The sequence below is a fragment of the Coccinella septempunctata genome, chromosome 9, assembly GCF_907165205.1.
Source record: "Coccinella septempunctata chromosome 9, icCocSept1.1, whole genome shotgun sequence".
Classification (NCBI taxonomy): Eukaryota; Metazoa; Arthropoda; class Insecta; order Coleoptera; family Coccinellidae; genus Coccinella; species Coccinella septempunctata.
In genome coordinates, this window is record NC_058197.1 from 10,434,801 (window position 1) to 10,452,962 (window position 18,162).

Below are 18,162 nucleotides of genomic sequence, written 5' to 3' on the forward strand. Positions count from 1 at the left end.
TCAAAAAGGTCATAATTTTTGCATTAAATAGATATTTATACAGCAAGGGCAAAAAACTGCCTGTCGAAGTCGAGCCTGTAAATTGATAGCTGAGGCGCAGCAGAGGCTAGCAATCAGGCGAGACAGACAGATTTTTGCTGAGGTGCATGTCTATTAAGATTTTTCCGTCGATCTCACATACTTTTATGAAAGTAATTAGTTACCCATTTGATGGCCTAGTCTAGGTCGCCGTACTTGCAAATTCCCTCAGCTTTGTAGTAGTGTTACTGATATTCATATCGCTATCACCAAAGAGTTAATACTCTTTGCTATCACTGTCCATTCTTGATTATAATGAACACTAACATTCAAATCACGTACCTAATTTACTCGTGAAATCTAGCAGATTTCGAAAAGAATTAATTTGACAACAGCGAATGACAGTTATTGTCACGGACACTTATGTTTTCATGAAAATATGTATTCCCAAAATTGATTCAATCGCCCCTCTGTCTAATATTGGTATCTAAGGCCTGCCGCAGACATGCAACTTTTCAGTTACGCAACAGTTTGATTGCAAGCGTTTCAAGGGCGCACACAAAGGAAATCGCTGCAACTTTTCAGTTGCATGTCTGCGCGGCCCCATATGAATGCATTGTACTCACTTCTGCAACTAAACAGTTGCAAAACTAAAATTTGCATATCTGCGGCAGGCCTAAGTGAGTGACGAACATCCAGACGAAAGGGGTTTGCGGACGAAAAGTGTATGCGGACGACTCTGCCTTCAAAATAGTAGAATTTTCGTTCGAAAATAAATACGTAAAAAGTCATTTTTTTTTAGGTCGACCAGAAAATTATTTTCTATTCATTCAAAAACAAAGAATTGAAAAAATATCCGAAAAACCATAAGGTGTTTACTTCGACTATACAGGGTGAGTCTTTGACTCGTAGAAATATTTTAACAATAGAATCTTGAGGTCAAAAGAAACACTTTTTTTCTTTACCATTTTTTCCGAATCGGCTTGGTGTAAAAGATACAGGCTGTTGAAAAACCATAGAAAAATGTCATTTTTAGTAGTAGTATCTCACAAACAGTTTTATCCAATTGAATGATCCAATGAATTCGGAATATACATAGTTTTTCATTTATTTGATTATTTTTTTAGAACACAAATATCACCGACGTCTTCCAGTTTTCTCATTATATCCATTACGTACCATAAAAATACCCAAAGAACCCAACTTTTGAAACTAAGTTGGACGCTATCTGATGAATATTTGAATGTTCTGTAAAATAAAAGTATTCTTCATATTTTCTCATACGATGCGCCATTTTCGAGTAATTTGATTAATTAAAAAGTATCTGTGAAATTTGAAGATTCGGGTACTTTGGCTGAATACAACATTGTTTAGAAGATCCACAGATGCGTGGTATCACAGATTTAGCTAGTTATTCTGAAGGTAAATTCGTTTGTCCAGAGATGGCACGGCTCACTATAAAAATTTAAAATTGCTATATCCTATTATCAGGGCCGAATCGGAAAAAATGTTTCATTTGACCTCAACAATCTACTTTTTAAAATATTTGTACGAGTCGAAGTACCAGCCTGTATATGGCCACCTTCTGCCACTATTATGGCCTTAAGACGAACAAAAATGCATTACAAGGTGTAGGAATGTGGTAGGCTGATATTTTGATCAATATCCTTATAATGGCTATGGTCAGATGGTCAATACTTTTGACAAACCTTTTAGGGCTTTCACTCCCAATCTCTGAAACAAAATCAATTAAAAATGAAATCAACGATTTTGTTTCAGAGATTGGGAGTGAAAGCCCTAAAAGGTTTGTGAAGAGATGCAAAATCCTCCCAAAATAAATTTCAATCGATATCCAATACTTTTGAATTTATCAATGTAGACCTTGCTCTCTAAAGCCCCTGTGCAACAGCTCTCTAGAGAATTTACTCGTGAATTCTTGGCAGTTACATACGTACTTTCGGTAGAATTCACTGATCATACAGAATAATTTCTGTCGTTTTCTTGCTTAAATTCTGTAGAAAATTCTTCAGAGAATTTTCGGCTGTTACAAACGCAGATTGGAAGAATCTAACCTTGTAACTAAGCTCGAAATTCATTCCAATAAATAAAAACCTAAAGACAATTTCTGGAATGAAACTACAGGTGAATTGCCCAATCGTAGTAAATTAAAATCTTGACTCTCACAGCATGATCCCCATCGGTTCTCTAAAAAGAGTTAATTATCACCGAATAGGATGGAGTAACACCAAACATTCAGTATCATTTCTTGCGGTGCATTGACACGAAAAAATTAAAATGCGCAACGTCCGACTGTTCTGACCGTTCACCAACTTCTTCCTGCAACTTTCGGTGCACATGGTTCGAGACTTGAGTCACGAATTGGTCTTAATTGACGTGATCGATCGGTAAAGTTTCTAATTCAATCACCGGGTAGCAATGGATTAGAAACGATGTATTGAAAGGGTTTAGATAAACGTCCTTGTTTGATTGGTGTTAACACAAGAACTAAGTTTGAAGGATTATTTATTGTTCTTGGACTTCAGCTATGCGCTTTGAAATTCTCATTATACCCACAACAAGCTCCTTGATAAAACCAGAACCAACTTGTGGTAGGATGTCGAATCTATTACCCTTGTTGTTCTCATCATCTCTTGCAGTGTTGAATGGAGGTGAAAAAGATTTATTTTTCTTGGTATATTTCTATTATACACGTTAGCATCACTTATTCATTTCTAACACTATTCTATAGGCGAATTTCTGGATTTCTCTCCTCTAGTTGGGGAGCCCACGATGCTAAATCTAGATTGAGTCAAGCTTCGTAAAGACCTAGTGGATTTTGAAGATTAGATGGTTGAAATAAGAAAGGTTCTATGGTCCTCGTTGGAAGACCTTTTAAACTTTTTTTCAGTTGAGGAAAGAGATGATAGTCGGATGGAGCCAAATCTGGTGAATAAGGGGGGTTTTCTAGTAATTCAAACCCTATATCACGAATTTTTTGCATGGCAACATGGGATTTGTGTGCAGGGGCGTTGTCCTGCGAAAACTAAACACCTTTGGATAGCTCTCCTCTCTTTTCTCTTTAATTTTTTCCCGAAGAGTGATCAGTAATGTCGAATAGTAATGTCCGGTTATTTTTCTACCCTTATCCAAAAAATCAATCATGATTACTTCATGGCAATCCCAAAAAACTGAGGCAAGAACTTTTTCAGCAGACTTTTGGACAAAAAACTTCTTAGGTCTTGGAGAACCAGCGATTGTTCCATAGTAACAATTCGGTTTAAGAAGTCTACATCGTTTTCAATTTTAGCACAGATCGAACGCGATGCTCCTACCCTTGCACGTTTTTGGTCAACATTCAAACATTTGGGGATCCATGATGCAGCAATTTTTCTCATGTCCAAATTGACGTGAACTATATGATGAACGCGTTCGTATGAAATATGCAGTGCTTCAGATATCCGTTTTTGCCCAATTCGACGGTCGATAAAAGCATATGCATCGATATTTTCTGGGACTGACACAGAAACTGGCCTTTCCGATCAGTCATCATCTTCAATGGAAAATTTACCTCTTTTGCAGTCCAATTTTTCAAGATCGCATACGAAGGACATTGATCACTAAGGGTATCAAGCATATCTTCGTAAATCTGCTTACCTCTTAACCCTTTTAAATACAGGTACTTGATGATGGCTCGATACTCCAATTTTTTGATTTTCACAATTTCGGTGGACATCTTCTTTCTTTCAATTAATTGCGTAACTCTGGTTTATTTTCTTAACCTCAAACTTCACACTGACACTTGTACTGAGTTACTGTTCGCAATATTTTTGTTTATGAATGGAACTGGTCTAGGATAATTAGATATCAATACTTACATCCTCGCAGGTACTATACAGGGTCCAAGGTATCTCCTCATTTTAATCTAACACGCTCCTGTAAATCCCGAATTTCCCTCTTGCGCTCCCTAACTACTCGGCTTATTTCAGAATATCGGATGGGAGATTCGAAACCATTTGGAAGTTACGAATTATATGAATTGAGCTTTACAAGGACAATTACTGTTATCAGATGTCCATTACTTTGCTGTATTTAACATAAAAAAAATTATCATTTGTTTGTGGGACTAGCAGGAAATAAGTAAATGGTGCACTATTTTTTTTTTGAACTTTCAATACTTATTTATCCTTTACCAGAAGACAACATAAATACACCATTGTCGTGTCCCCAAACTCCTTGCGAGTGCTTTGAAAGTTCACTTCTACACTTGTATCACAATATACCTACTTCATATTCAATACAACGTAGTGGGGTGTAAGTCTTAGGAGGTGAGAATCATCAAATTCAAAAAGACATAGGTTTCCTTGCTTTCGAAATTAAAAATGAACAAGTGCAAGTATTTTCCTCCATAATTCTTCGTACAAGAATCACTTGCTTGTTGCGTTACTTTTTTGGCACGCTGTATATCCCGTCATACTGGAAACGCTGGAATATTTCGTATATTTAACTACTTCTGTCACAAATATACTTCGACTTGACATGGGTGGGCAGTACTGCCAGTACTCCAATATCTTTATAGCTTGGAGTACACGTAATGGCACTCTGAGCCGTCTCACAGAACGAAAAAATTAACACCAGTCAACCGGTAGTATATTTCTCTGCCTACGCTGTTCTGCTAAGCCGTACGTATTCGTAACATTTTTAATGAATTCAAATGGTCATTTAATAATGCAGTCGACCAGCTATCCCCACATCTCATTCAGTTGTCTTCCAATTTTATACTTGAAATGATGATTTATTTTATATTTGGTTATCTACAGACCGGAAGAGATCATTTCTTCAGGAACAGAATGGCCCCAATTGTCAACAATACTGTTATGTTTTAAAAGAAGATGAAGGATTGAAAATTGTATGCATATCGAACACACGAAGATTCACTAGTTAGGAAAAGCTCTTTCCTTTGGATTTTGCGATACGGTTTAAAAACACAATACAATGTGCCTAAACTATTTTCATATTGTATATTTCGTTACTAGTTAGCCAGTAGCTGTTGAGGTTGACGAAAAAAGATATTTCAATCAAAAACATCAACAAAAAGTGGTCATAAGTCCCTGCAATTATTCTTCGAATATGAGCAGAATGATCCTGGCAAAAACAGGTAACCAAATCATAGAAGGGCTTAGATCAATTGCCACGGTTCAGGTAATGAATCTTTTCGAGGTTAGCTAGAAGATTTCGGAGTCCAAGATAATAATCTGTATGGAAGAAGGCATACCTACAATTCGAACATTCTTCGCATTGTATAAATATTATCCAAATACTGATCGAAATGAAGGAGAATTATGAATGAAAACGTTCTCAACCTTCGTCCTCAAGCTATGTCTAGCATTTATTCTCAACGATTCATCGATTTCCGTTCACAGAAAGGAATAGAACAGAACTTTAAAATTCCAGGCAGCTACTTCTTGCATTCCTATTATTTCCAAATCGTGCGTACGAGTTTTAGGTACTAGTTGACTCATAAAATAGTCAGACTTGCGCGAAGAAACGTTGGCCGAGCTACACAAGATACGTCATGTTGTATCATTAGTTGCCTATACCGAGTAAACTGACCAAAGACGTACCACATAAGTGGACATTCTCAAGATTCGTATCAAGCTCGTTAACTTAAGAGAAACTCAAAAACGTGATTAGACATTCATTATCTAATATTCACTCCCACGGTGACCTCTCTGGGATATTTAAAACAAAAATGACCAATTTTGCCCTTCCGCCAAATGTGAAATCGTGGTAGCAGGTGTCTCGTCATCAGGGTAGACCAATGTGTCGGAACGTTGTTCAATAACCGATCTTTTCCTTAGAGTAATTTTCCTTCGAAACAACGCCAAAATTTACAAAAATGCTAAGAAAAGGGTAGGTAAGTATTCTACGTCTTTCTGCACTGAGCTGTCCTGGCTTATAGACTTTCACGGAATGGAGAAGCTTTTGCCTGGATGGCCAATATTGCCGGGAACATAGAAAGGACGAAGAAAGGGAAGAAGAGAATGTTAAGGATTTTTGAAATCTTATTACGATGTATAACACTTAACGTGGGTTTGACGAAAGTAAAGTTGGCATCGATTACAACACTTGATGAATCACAGTCAGGTAAACAAAAAGAGTACATGGCATATGGGAGTCCCTAAAACCATCATCAGATTCAGATTCAGATGTACTCATAAAAAAAAGGTTTTAATGATTATCTCAAGAAATATTGGTATAAGATAAAGATTTTGATGAAAAAGATATTCATTACGAATTTATTCAAAAACAAAATTTTGCCAACTACCCAATAGGAATAGATCAAATTTGGCTAGATTAGGTTCAAATAGAGGTAGAAACTTCTTTTTCTTAAGTGAATCTGTTCCTTGAATTTTCAAAAATATCAATATGACTAGAATAACTCTGGAGATTTCAATTTATTGCCAAGAATTATAATATCACTTCAATATAACTGTTAAAAAATTTGCTTTCGACGAACAGGTAATAATGCAGTTGCATTCTATATAAACAATATCTTATTATTTTTATTTTTTATGCTTCAGACGATGGGCGTGAAAACCAAAAATGAGTTTCAAGAAAATTCACTTAATATAGTCTATTCACTTCTGAAAAAGCAGTCAGTGCGCCTTGAAAATTTGACCAATTCTCAACAGTGAAGTAAGAGAATGTTAGGTTATGATGATTGTTGAAACATTTTTGGGTTTTAATTCAGCGCTGTTAAAGGTATTAGTGATTACGTTTTTCTCACAATATGAATTTACTTCGGCAAATAATTGAATTCGAAAATATATGATGAACATAATTAACATTTATATAAACCATGGAACATAGATAAAAGCAGTGGCGTTACATGTAGAAATTTATTTACTGTCCTATCTTATCTTTTCAATAGAAAATTGATATGACAACAATGTCTGAGTCAAAACTCTCTCAATTATGATTGGCGACACTAAGTAGCTATCTCACTCCAGTCCTTGGATAACAACAAATGTTTATTCTCCGTTCCATGTATCTATGTTCGAAGATATAAACTGATTGTAGAGATTCCTTATCAAGTTGAACGGAAATTGGAAAATATCAGTATTTAAGTATAATATTAAATTATTGACACATACAATATAGTAACAAAACACAAAATTATTCTATGACCAACGGACTGTTTTTATGAAAGTGAATGGGCCATACAGGGTGAGTCTTGGACTCGTATACAGCTTATTCTTTACACAAATACATCATCATTACACTTATACGGGCAAACAGAGAGTTTTTTCTGAGGTTTTTATCTCTGTTTTTTTTCATGTATCATACGGAGATATGTATGGTACCCCGTTGACATTTTTCCTCTGCTTACACTGAGATCTGGAACGTGGAACAGGTTTTTAGGATCTGTTTCTTGTTCCATTTCTTTACACCCGCTTCATTGTTATTTTTAGATTGTAAAAGTTTGTAACTCTCTTTTTCAAAAGAATATATATATATACAATATAGATTTTTGGGTCGTAAGAAATACTATTTTCCTCTGTCATTTTTTCCGAATCGGATAAGTTTCAGGCTGTTGAAAACCATAAAACAAATATTATTTTTAGTTATATCTCACAAAGGGTTTTATCGAATGGAAAGAATATCCGAATATAGTTTGTCATTTCTTTGATGAATCTTTTTCGAACGCAAGATATCACCCACGTCTTCCAGTATTATCATTTTGACCTTTATGTACCATAAAAATACCAAAAATTCAAAGAATCCAACTCTTAAAACTAAGTTGGACGCTATCTAATAACTATTTGAACGTTTTGTAAAATGAATGTGGTGTCCACAGATTCAGCTGGTTTTTTTGTTGTTCCAGGGATGGCACAGCTCATTATAAAAACTTGAAGTAGGCCGAATCGGCAAAAAAGGTATCGAAAAAAAGTGTTTCTTTCGACCTCAGGAATCTACTGTTAAAAAATTAGCGTGAGTCAAAGCCCTGTAGACTTAGCTAAGGTTTGACAGGATGAGAAATGGTCATTGTTGGGCCACTGTTTCAGTTATCTAAGTTAGATATTGAGGGCTAGCAGTGTAAAAGATCGTAAGTGTACAAAGCTTTCACACTGCTTTGAGGCTTAGTACCAGCACCTGCACCAACCAGTTGCTGATCAGGACTGCAGTGTTGTCGGTCCAAGTCACACTCTTCCACGCCAATACTTTACTGGAACGTTGATGAAACGTTGTATTATAACCTACTGGTAAAGATCTTCCATTTCAATCAGCATCATCTCCACGAATACCACAGTGCCTAGTAGTTGGCGTAGCAAAGTACAATAATTCGATAAATTGCAGACGTTAATTCGACACAACCCGCTTTGTTCTTCACTGCCCGTGACCCTCTTAATGATGAAAACAGCTGTGCCTTACCAGCCAGCGAATTAATTTCACGTTCCGCGGCGGAACTGAACTCCGACGTCCATCGATGCGTTTCCAATTTTGCGCGGTCAAAATTCCGGTAACCGTTAGTAAGCTGGAGGATCAACGATGAGTTTCGGACGGAAACGCAGGGTAATGGCTGGGAATAATGATGAGCATGATGATACGATTGGTGTTCGATGTACTAGGTAGCTCACGTCCGAAATAACATCTCTCTGCATTCAGGATGTCCATGGGAACAAAGCTGAAGCACAAGTCAACTCTTTAAGGGTTATTGAAACCTCCATCTTAGGTCTGAAGTCAAGCAGTTTCGGTAGAATAAGAACTAGAATCAAAGGCTCCAAATATTCAGTAACATCAGTGTAGCATTTCTGACATAACCTTATCCAGAAATCGGAATTTGAAAATCCCATTTGATATCAAATCCTATTAGTAGCTATAAACAGCATTGAGTATCTTCCCAGTAATAAACTGGATAAAAAAAATCTGTGCATTGTATTCCTGAGAAATAAACAGTTTCTTACAAGCCTTCATCTGTAACTTATTTTGAAAATAGGGAATAAACTGTATTGTCTGTTCCCAATAACATTCATAAGGCCATATCCTTCTTGGAACACCTCGTATTTATGGAACAACATCAAGAAAAAAAAATGACATTGTGAGAAATACGTAACTACTAAGGCCCGTTTGCACCAATCCCCCTTAAAATGAGTACTCAACTAAGCGTAGTTTAAAGTTAATGGACGCTTAATTTTATTGCCAGTTGCACGACTGCGGCTTAACAGAATCTTAAGTAAGGGGCCCTTAAGTTCTGATATCTAGTGATATTTCAGTTTTTTATTTTGGTGCAACTTCATTCTAGTCCAATAAAGCCTTTTCATTGGTTGGCCGGTTGCCGATGATCGTTGTCATTTCATTAACCCAACTTTATTGTATTGTCAGTCAGTGAGTCAGTGTCAAGTAAACTATTATATTATTATCAAAGAGTGACAACTTTTTGTTGCTGAATTCGCATTATTATTGATAATGATATGGATTGTCAAATAAAAGGTACTTGACGTTATTAGAAAAACCGCAGCAGTTCTGCAGCCAGTTTATGTGTTCAACAAATTATTTTAGGTTAGAATCCCGCCCTTAAATACCTAAGTGGTCATTACAGGAGCGCTCAAATTTAAGGCTAGCTTTAGCCATTTGAATGTCACTTAACACTTGGTGCAACGTAATTTAAGTTAAGGGTTCATTTTAAGGGACACTTAACACTGAGTGCGTTTGGTGCAAACGGGTCTAAGATCTTTATGTAGAACAAGCGACATAGTGCTTATTTCTTCACCTTCTTCCTTTTACTATGTCCACGGCTGCTTAAGCCATTCAGACAAATTTCCACATCAGCCGAATGAGCCTGCTGCTAAGCAGATCTTGGTAATTCCAATACTCAATCAGATTTTATTTATAAATTTTTATAGGGAACTGCTTTTTTTAATGCTTATTTGAAACCCAAAAATATTTTGACAAGCGTCATAACCTCACACTTTCGTCCTACCGGTATGGAATGTGTCAAATTTCCAAGGCCGAGAAACTGCTTTTCAAAAGTGAATAGACTACAGGGTGTATTTGAAGGTTTCTTTCAACAGAAGGTAGAACTGGTTAAAATGAAGCGTTCCACTAAAAATCACCTATAAAAAACTATCAAAATGACAAAGTTGAAAATGATTACTGAAACAGATCCTAATACGGCCATAGACGGTTTGTTGGCTGAATTATCGCAAAGCAGAGGGACAAAACTTATCTCTTGATAAGACCATGTGGTTTCGTTTAGGATATTGGCTCGTTGGATATCTACGTGGTAATGAAAATGGAAACTTGGGATTGCCGAATTGTTGTCATTATTTTTTAGTAACTTACACGATCTTATGAAATGGCTCATTTCGATACCAACTGACAGAAGAGACTTAGGACACATGTGTAAAAAATAGAATAATACTTCAAAATCTCGCCAATAAAATTCGTCTAAATTTTTAACGAATTTTTTCACAATGGGCATCACAATCTTCTTGTTCGAACATTCCAACAATCGTCGTAAAAATGGGATGAAATGGGGAAACATCGTAGCACTTTTTCAACATAACTAACATAAGCACTTTCAAGAAACTGCCTCGATTTTCTAAATTTTTTTCATCCTAAATTCCACGGTACAATAACTATGATTCTTTCAAAAGTGACCTGCTGCATCTAATCCGATGAACTTGGTACTGAACCATTCAGTATCCAGCCATATGTTTATGTTTTGTTTCGATTTTGGATGCCGCAGTCACCTTCAACAGTTCCGTACTTGAAATTCAATGAAATTTTGTCGAACTTCTAGGGGTTGTATCTCAACCATCTTGGAAATTTTATATAGACAATTTCTGGTTGAACGACTTATTTTGATGAGTTCTACCTTCAATCCAAAAAAACCCCACCTTTGAAAACACCTTGTATGGGTTCGAGTCGTTTCCGTTTCAATGCCTTCTTGCTCTTCTAACCTCTTCTATCCGTTTCAAAATATATTTTCGATTTATAGTTGTTCTACGTAGCCTTGATCTGAAGAAAATGTTGATATTTGCGGTATGCACACGAGCGCTCATGATGATGAATGTTATATGATGCCTGAGAGAGTGTTCATACCTAACCGTTACCACTTAATATTCGTCTTGCATTTAAATCGAGCTCCAGTCGTTTTTTAATAAGCAAATATGGATAATGAGTACTGTATAAAACGAACTCAAACATAACGAAATATCACGTGGTCACTGGTATTTTTTTCCATCGAATTGCGATGAAAATACTTCTTGTAACATTTCGATCCAGGTTCTTTCATTTCGTGTAACATTACCATATTATACTGTTCCTAAATCCATTGTCCCAATTAATAGACTCCGGATGTTAGCTTCAATTGAAACACATGCTCAAATAGTCACGATTAAAACGCATCTACAACAGAATGATGTCATAACCATTTAAAGTGGAGCGCTTTATTGGGAACATCCTAAAATCTGTACTTCATTATTACTATCTTTATCGTTTCGTTTTTATTACGAAAAATTTCAAACTCTTTCTGAGCCCAAATCCAAAGGTTCATCATTAGAAATAACAAATCACGTTTATTCACTCACCGTGGCTGAATTCTTGAACCTGCAGCTCCCGGACCTCCTCAAAGTGCCCCCCTTGATGTTCGAATCGTCCAGGACAATCTCTCCGCCATCTTGCGCCGATCTTCGACTCAACTCGCTCAACTCCGCCACCGGTTGCACCTGGGAAAAAACCCGGATTAGAATCCCACAAACCGACCAGAAAAACAAGGGACCAAACACAGACCCTTGCGGAACACCGTACCTTGAGCGTCACGAAGTCGCCGCTGGCCTTGATCATGTCGATGATGTCCTCCCTGGTCCTGTCGTGGACGGAGACGCCGTTGACCTCGAGCAGCTTATCCCCGGGGAGGAGGCCAGTCTCGTTGACGTTTTGCACCACGGCGCCCGGTTCAGCGAAGATGACCGCCCTCATGTTGACGACGCCGGAGGCGCCGCCGCCATCGTTGGCGGGCGTTCTCTCCAGGACCATGGCTCGACGCAGGGAGAAGCCGAAATCGGTGCGGGGAGGTTTTTGGCGGGCGATGGTTAGTGTCCGGGGTGGGGGAAGGACCATAGGTGTGATGGCGGGTAATGGTAGGTTGAGGTCTTCTAGGTTCGACGTTCGGTTCCATCTGTAAAAATATGATATGTGTTTTTCTTAGAAAATCTAGAAAGTGAATGAAAAGGTTTTCCCTTGATGCTTTCTACACATCTATCGTCCCCCCAGTAGTTTCAATTTGATCGTGAAATGAAAGGACCGTTCGCTAGGTGCCTAATATAATTCTGTGGCAGTCTGCTGTGTGGAGTTGCAGACAGAACAAGTTTTAATGGGGAGACTTGGTCAAACAATTTTCAGGAACCTAGCTGAGTTTCTCTACCCTTGGAGAGATCACCAACTATCAACTCTTCATGCAGCAAGACATGAAGACCAAAAGACCAATAAGTTAATTCGATCCTCTTCAGAATTGAGCAGTGTCGAAAGACGAGCATAGCATCATGTTTCTTCTAAGAAATAGCTATGAAAAAATATTAAAGAGAGGGAAGGAACCGATATGACTGGCAAAAGAGGCGGTACAAACTTGACCCCTTATCGTCGTATGTATTCTCAAGAGGTAACAGACGAAAGGACGAAGCAAATGAGGTGAAGAGAATCCAGGAAATAAAGACTGACACTGATGCAGCATGAACTGCCGAACATCCATCGAAATCCTTATATTATTTAACGCAGGTTATCAGATAGATTGTTAGGTTAAGGCTTCTAACATCATCAGACAAAACATAACACTCATTTTGAGCTGATGAGCAGCTATGGTGCTAAGAAACTGACTAAGTCTGGAAAGACTGAGAGGGAAGATGAACTGTAATACTCAGTCTTTATGGACCTATGACTACAAGATATTGAATAACAGTTTCTTCTAGTTATACGAGGGAAAGAATAGGACTCAAAATCTCTATGGGAAATAGAGGAATGGAATGCGGAGAATTAAAATCGAAAATAACCCTCAATAATTATTAAATAGTAAGGCAGGATTGATATGGATTCAAATAAGATCGTAACAATTCTTACGATCTGAATCAAACTAGCTAACCACCAGTACTGTCTCATCGAGGCAATTCAATCTTGGTTTGTTGGCTGCTGGTATTTCGATACTTTGTATAACTTGGCAGCATTCAATATAGTCGGGAAGTATTTGTTCTCATCGAGGTGGAAGTTGTGTTTCTCTGACGAGATCGAATAATGTCGAAACCATGGTCAGCATTCATTCTTCCTGGATGACAAATGGAAAATTCCATCGAAATTGTATGTTCCTGCAAACCTGGAGGTGTGATATGGTCTCATCATTTTTATTTTAAAACCTCAAAAGTAGACATCTTATTGAAAATAACCCTTCACTTGCCAACTACAAGGCGGTAGTTCATAAACAGCTGACGTGAACATAGAGAAGTAACTCTCTATTCCTCCAGTTTGAACAGAAGAATGAGCTAAAGAATGGGGGGCGTCAAAAGAAAGGTGAGAAACGTAAGTATACATTCTGACAATCATGCAAATAAGTTGGAAACACCAGTTTGTGGTATGATTCGTCGGTAAGCTGAACAGTGGGCTCCTCAAAGAACCAAAACCTCTAAATATAGCTATCTTATCCAAATGGATAAGATAGCACTCCAAGCAATACAGTGTAATGAAGTTTGATTTTAATTTTGAATTCGTCTTCATCTTAAAATAATTGATTTTTGTTTTTCATTTTTGTTCTAATTGTTATATTTTCAATTTCCATACAAGAGTCGGAAATTGTAGGAAACCGCGAACATTCCAGAACATTTTCATCCTTTTTTTTCCAAAAACGATGCAGAACTGTGTAAAAACATTATGAATTCGGAGATGATCGCGTTTTTGTTCGTCAGTACCGAAAAGCCGGAGCAAAGACGTTTTAAACGATACGAATTTCACCATTTTTAGCACATGGAAGACATTCCATTTCCTATCCCTTCAGGTAGGATATGAAAGAGTACCCTTACTCGGGTAATTCGTTCTTGATTCTTGATCAGCTACCGCACTTTTCACTGCTGTCATAATATTAGAAGAATCGTTTAACTCTGTGTTATTTTCATTTATTTAACTGTTATCTTGTTCGACTGATGCTAATTTATATTTCTTTCAATTGGTAAATTTGTGAACTCGAATCTTGACCTTTGTAATGAACCCCAGTTTTCCGAGGAAAATTGGAGTTCATTTTAGTGCATTCCTTTCGTTTTACATTTTCCGCCTTTGAAAATATTTAATTCTCAAATATTCCGTACGTTCATTCCGATAGGCAGAGTAAATGTAAAAAAAAACCGTTTATCTGTGTTTAACGTTGTTTTTCTTGCATGCCGTTGAAGATTTCGACGTTTTTCTGATGTTGATATGCGATAAACCGGAGCTGACGACGTTTTTCATTCTTGTCGTATTCTGGAATTTTCAGATTTTCAACGTGTGGGGGATTTGCCTATAAAAGCAAATTTTCCCCCGCGACGGTGATTTTGGCTCTTTTACTTCAGTCTTTCACGTGGTGACTTTTACTTTTGATCTGTTACTTCAGTCGTTTTTACTGCTCTTTCACTTCAGTTAGTTTTATGCTCCGTGCTTTCTGCGATTCGCCGTTTAAGAATAATTTTGTGTTGCTAGTATCAGTGCTATTAGGGATTAATTCTTAGTTTTTTTCATTTATTTTCTGCGAGTGCCTGAAACAAAGGAGGTAGGTCCCCGTCTTCACCGTTCAGTTTCTTTGTTAGACCTACACCGGTTACTTCTTTGACACTGCTGTACTGTATCGCTTTCTGTTATATTTTATCGTTCTTCACCCTGTTTCGCGAGTCTGACTTTTCCCTTCGCTATCAGTCATGGTGCGTAAACCCTTGGGTAGTGAAGAGCAAGTCCCGTCAACCCCCTGTTCGCGTTCCCGCGTCATAAGTGTTGAAATAGAAGTCTCTTCGTTTCTATCAGTCATGGCGCGTTATAGCCCTTGGGGTAGAGACGAGGGTAGAGAATAAGAGATACCGCTCGTCGTCAGTGAAATCCCGTAGTTGCGATAAAAATAGACCTTTTCTTCGCTATCAGTCATGGTGCGTTATAGCCCTTGGGGTAGCGAATAAAAGTCTTGAACAGATCCGCCCTGGTTGTGTTTCATTTCTGGAGAAATACAACTACATCCCGATACCGTATAGTAAGTCCTTAGTATTCATTCCGTCAGTTCTGGTTGGCGCATTTTATTGAACCTTTGATTTTTCACTGCACCCGGTATAAACTTTATAAAGTGCTCGTCACCGGATAAAATTTCCCGAATGTATGTTCGCTTATAGATTCGCTCATATTTCATACCTACACATATTTCCGTTGTATATATATATATATAATCAGTTTCCGAAGGTGTGAATAAACTTTTCAATAATTTGATTTTGACTACTTCGTTATCGCTACCACCCTAGATAACAGCGAACTCTGTCTCCGACTAGCAGCTACTCTGGTAGGTTTGCTATTCTTCCTAGTGAAAAGAATAGCTGGCGCTCGAGATAAGTTTTCTCCGAGATGACCACGTTACACCTTGAATAGTTACCCTGTATATCAAAGAACCATGTCTCCGACCAGGAGCCACCAAGGTAGGTTTGCTAGATTCTCTATAAGGAATAGCTGGCAAGCTGGCGCTCCAGAATTCGGATCAAAAGCTCTTGTAACAGTTTGAGCAGATAATTTATCAGCATTTGGCAGAGGAACTGACACCTCTACCTCTAATCACAATCGTCCTGGAAGAAAATACTATTTCTGATGCTGGATAAAGGTTAAAAGTGACTCTCGCATCAACTAGACCGACAAGAAGCGAAACCGCCCTACCGAAAAACAAACATCCAACTCACCGATGGAACCCCTGGGACTCCCCGATCGGACTCAACGAGAACGGCGGCGTGGCGAAACTCGAATTCGTCGTGTCCGAGAAGGAGTCGCCGCTGGGCGATGTAGACGTGATCACCAGCAGCTGCTCGGACACGTCCTTGCCGTTCGTCCTGCCGTTCTGCAGGTTCTGGTACTCGATCACCTCGTTGCGCAGCGTGTTCCTGGCCAGGTCCGCGTGGTCGGCCGCGTCCGCGTTGCCGTTCTCGCCCCCGCCGCCGGTCCTCGCGGCCCTGGGCGCCTTCAGGATGCCCCTCTTGGGCGGCTTGGGAGGCAGCGCGGGCGGCGCCTTGAGCCGCTGCTGGTTCAGCGAGTTGAGGCTGGTCTCGGAGCTGTCGCTCTGCGTGTAGCCGTCCTGGAGGTGGCCGGCGTGCGAGGGGGAGTCCTGGATGGTGTAGGAGGTCTGGTCGTCGCGCTCCAGGCTGGCCAGGAAGTCGGCGGTGTAGTCGGCGGTTATGCCGGACGGCAGTTTCTCCTTCTCCTTCCTCCGGCCGATCTTCAGGGATTTCCTAACCTGGAAATGAAACGTGAGGGAGAGGGCTCTTTCGTCTGATGAATAATTGATTCACTAAGAATGTGTGTTGAGCAAAATATACAGTCAAATTGAGTAATTTGTGAGGACACATTTGAAACTAGACTACCTTTAACTCTACCGGATTTTTCAAATTTCACACAACATAAAAACGTGACAAGACAATGAGGGCGCTTCAATCCTGAGTACGCACTATTATCCTTCTTTTTCTATGGTTTAGAATTGCTCCGGCAATTGCGCAGTAGAAGACAGGCGAAGATGGATTTCTTTCCACCGCGATTGCGTTGCGGTTTTTGGTCTTCTTCTTGGTTAGCACATTAAGTAAGGGACACTCGGATCCGAAGACACGCTGACAGAAATGCCTCGAAGGGGCTCCTCTTATCATAGGAATTGGGAAATTTTGATGTTTCCTGAATGCACGAAAGGTATGAGGACCTCACTCAACTACGTTCTATTCGAATGTTCACCAAACAAGTCAATGAGAAGCATCTAGAGCCTGCGATCAACGGAATGCTGAATTCAGGGGAGAATTCCCTATCGAACAATCTCATGAAGTAGCTTTTGACTGATTTGCGACGGTGGAAAGCGGAGATTCCGAATTATTGGAAGCTGACATCAACGTAGCCCTTCTTAGCGCTCAATCGAGCGCTTGATTTTCCGTGAGATCGGTCGAAGTTTGTATCTCAGAGTAAATAATCAAATCAACCATCTCTGCTGAATGCCAGGCTATTCTACAGTTTATGGTAATGAAATGGCAAGCTGGTAGGAGGAGGATCAACATTCTTCAATGGACTAGTCAGGGAACAGTGAAATACCTTTCTGAAGAATATGTAAACTACTTCTGACAGCAGCAAAGCAGCCCTTCTAACGCTTGATTCTCCATGAGATCGGTCAAAGTTTGTATCTCAGAGTAAATAATCAAATCAACCATCTCTGCTGAATGCCCGGTCATTCTACAGTTCATGGTTATGAAATGGTAAGCTGGTAGGCGGAGGATCAACATCCTTCTATGGACTAGTCAGGGAACAGTGAAATACCTTTCTGAAGAAGATGTAAACTACTACTGACAGCAGCAAAGCAGCCCTTCTAACGCTTGATTCTCCATGAGATCGGTCAAACTTTGTATCTCAGAGTAAATAATCAAATAAACCATCTCTGCTGAATGCCTGGTCATTCTAGTTCATGGTTATGAAATGGCAAGCTGGTAGGCGGAGGATCAACATCCTTCTATGGACTAGTCAGGGAACAATGAAATACCTTTCTGAAGAAGATGTAAACTACTACTGACAGCAGCAAAGCAGCCCTTCTAACGCTTGATTCTCCATGAGATCGGTCAAACTTTGTATCTCAGAGTAAATAATCAAATAAACCATCTCTGCTGAATGCCTGGTCATTCTAGTTCATGGTTATGAAATGGCAAGCTGGTAGGCGGAGGATCAACATCCTTCTATGGACTAGTCAGGGAACAATGAAATACCTTTCTGAAGAAGATGTAAACTACTACTGACAGCAGCAAAGCAGCCCTTCTAACGCTTGATTCTCCATGAGATCGGTCAAACTTTGTATCTCAGAGTAAATAATCAAATAAACCATCTCTGCTGAATGCCCGGTCATTCTAGTTCATGGTTATGAAA

The 18,162-nt window shown here is 38.9% G+C and overlaps 1 protein-coding gene across 1 annotated transcript in view; it reads right to left on the reverse strand.

Moving 5' to 3' along the window:
• LOC123320314 (unconventional myosin-XVIIIa) overlaps nt 1–18,162 on the reverse strand; it is a 119,958-nt gene that overhangs the window by 89,268 nt on the left and 12,528 nt on the right. The window contains exons 3-5 of the mRNA XM_044907610.1: nt 15,963–16,510; nt 11,833–12,202; nt 11,613–11,750 (exon numbers count right to left, since the gene is read on the reverse strand). Coding sequence (XP_044763545.1) covers nt 11,613–11,750; nt 11,833–12,202; nt 15,963–16,510 — 1,056 coding nt within the window. The remainder of the gene's footprint in view (nt 1–11,612; nt 11,751–11,832; nt 12,203–15,962; nt 16,511–18,162) is intronic.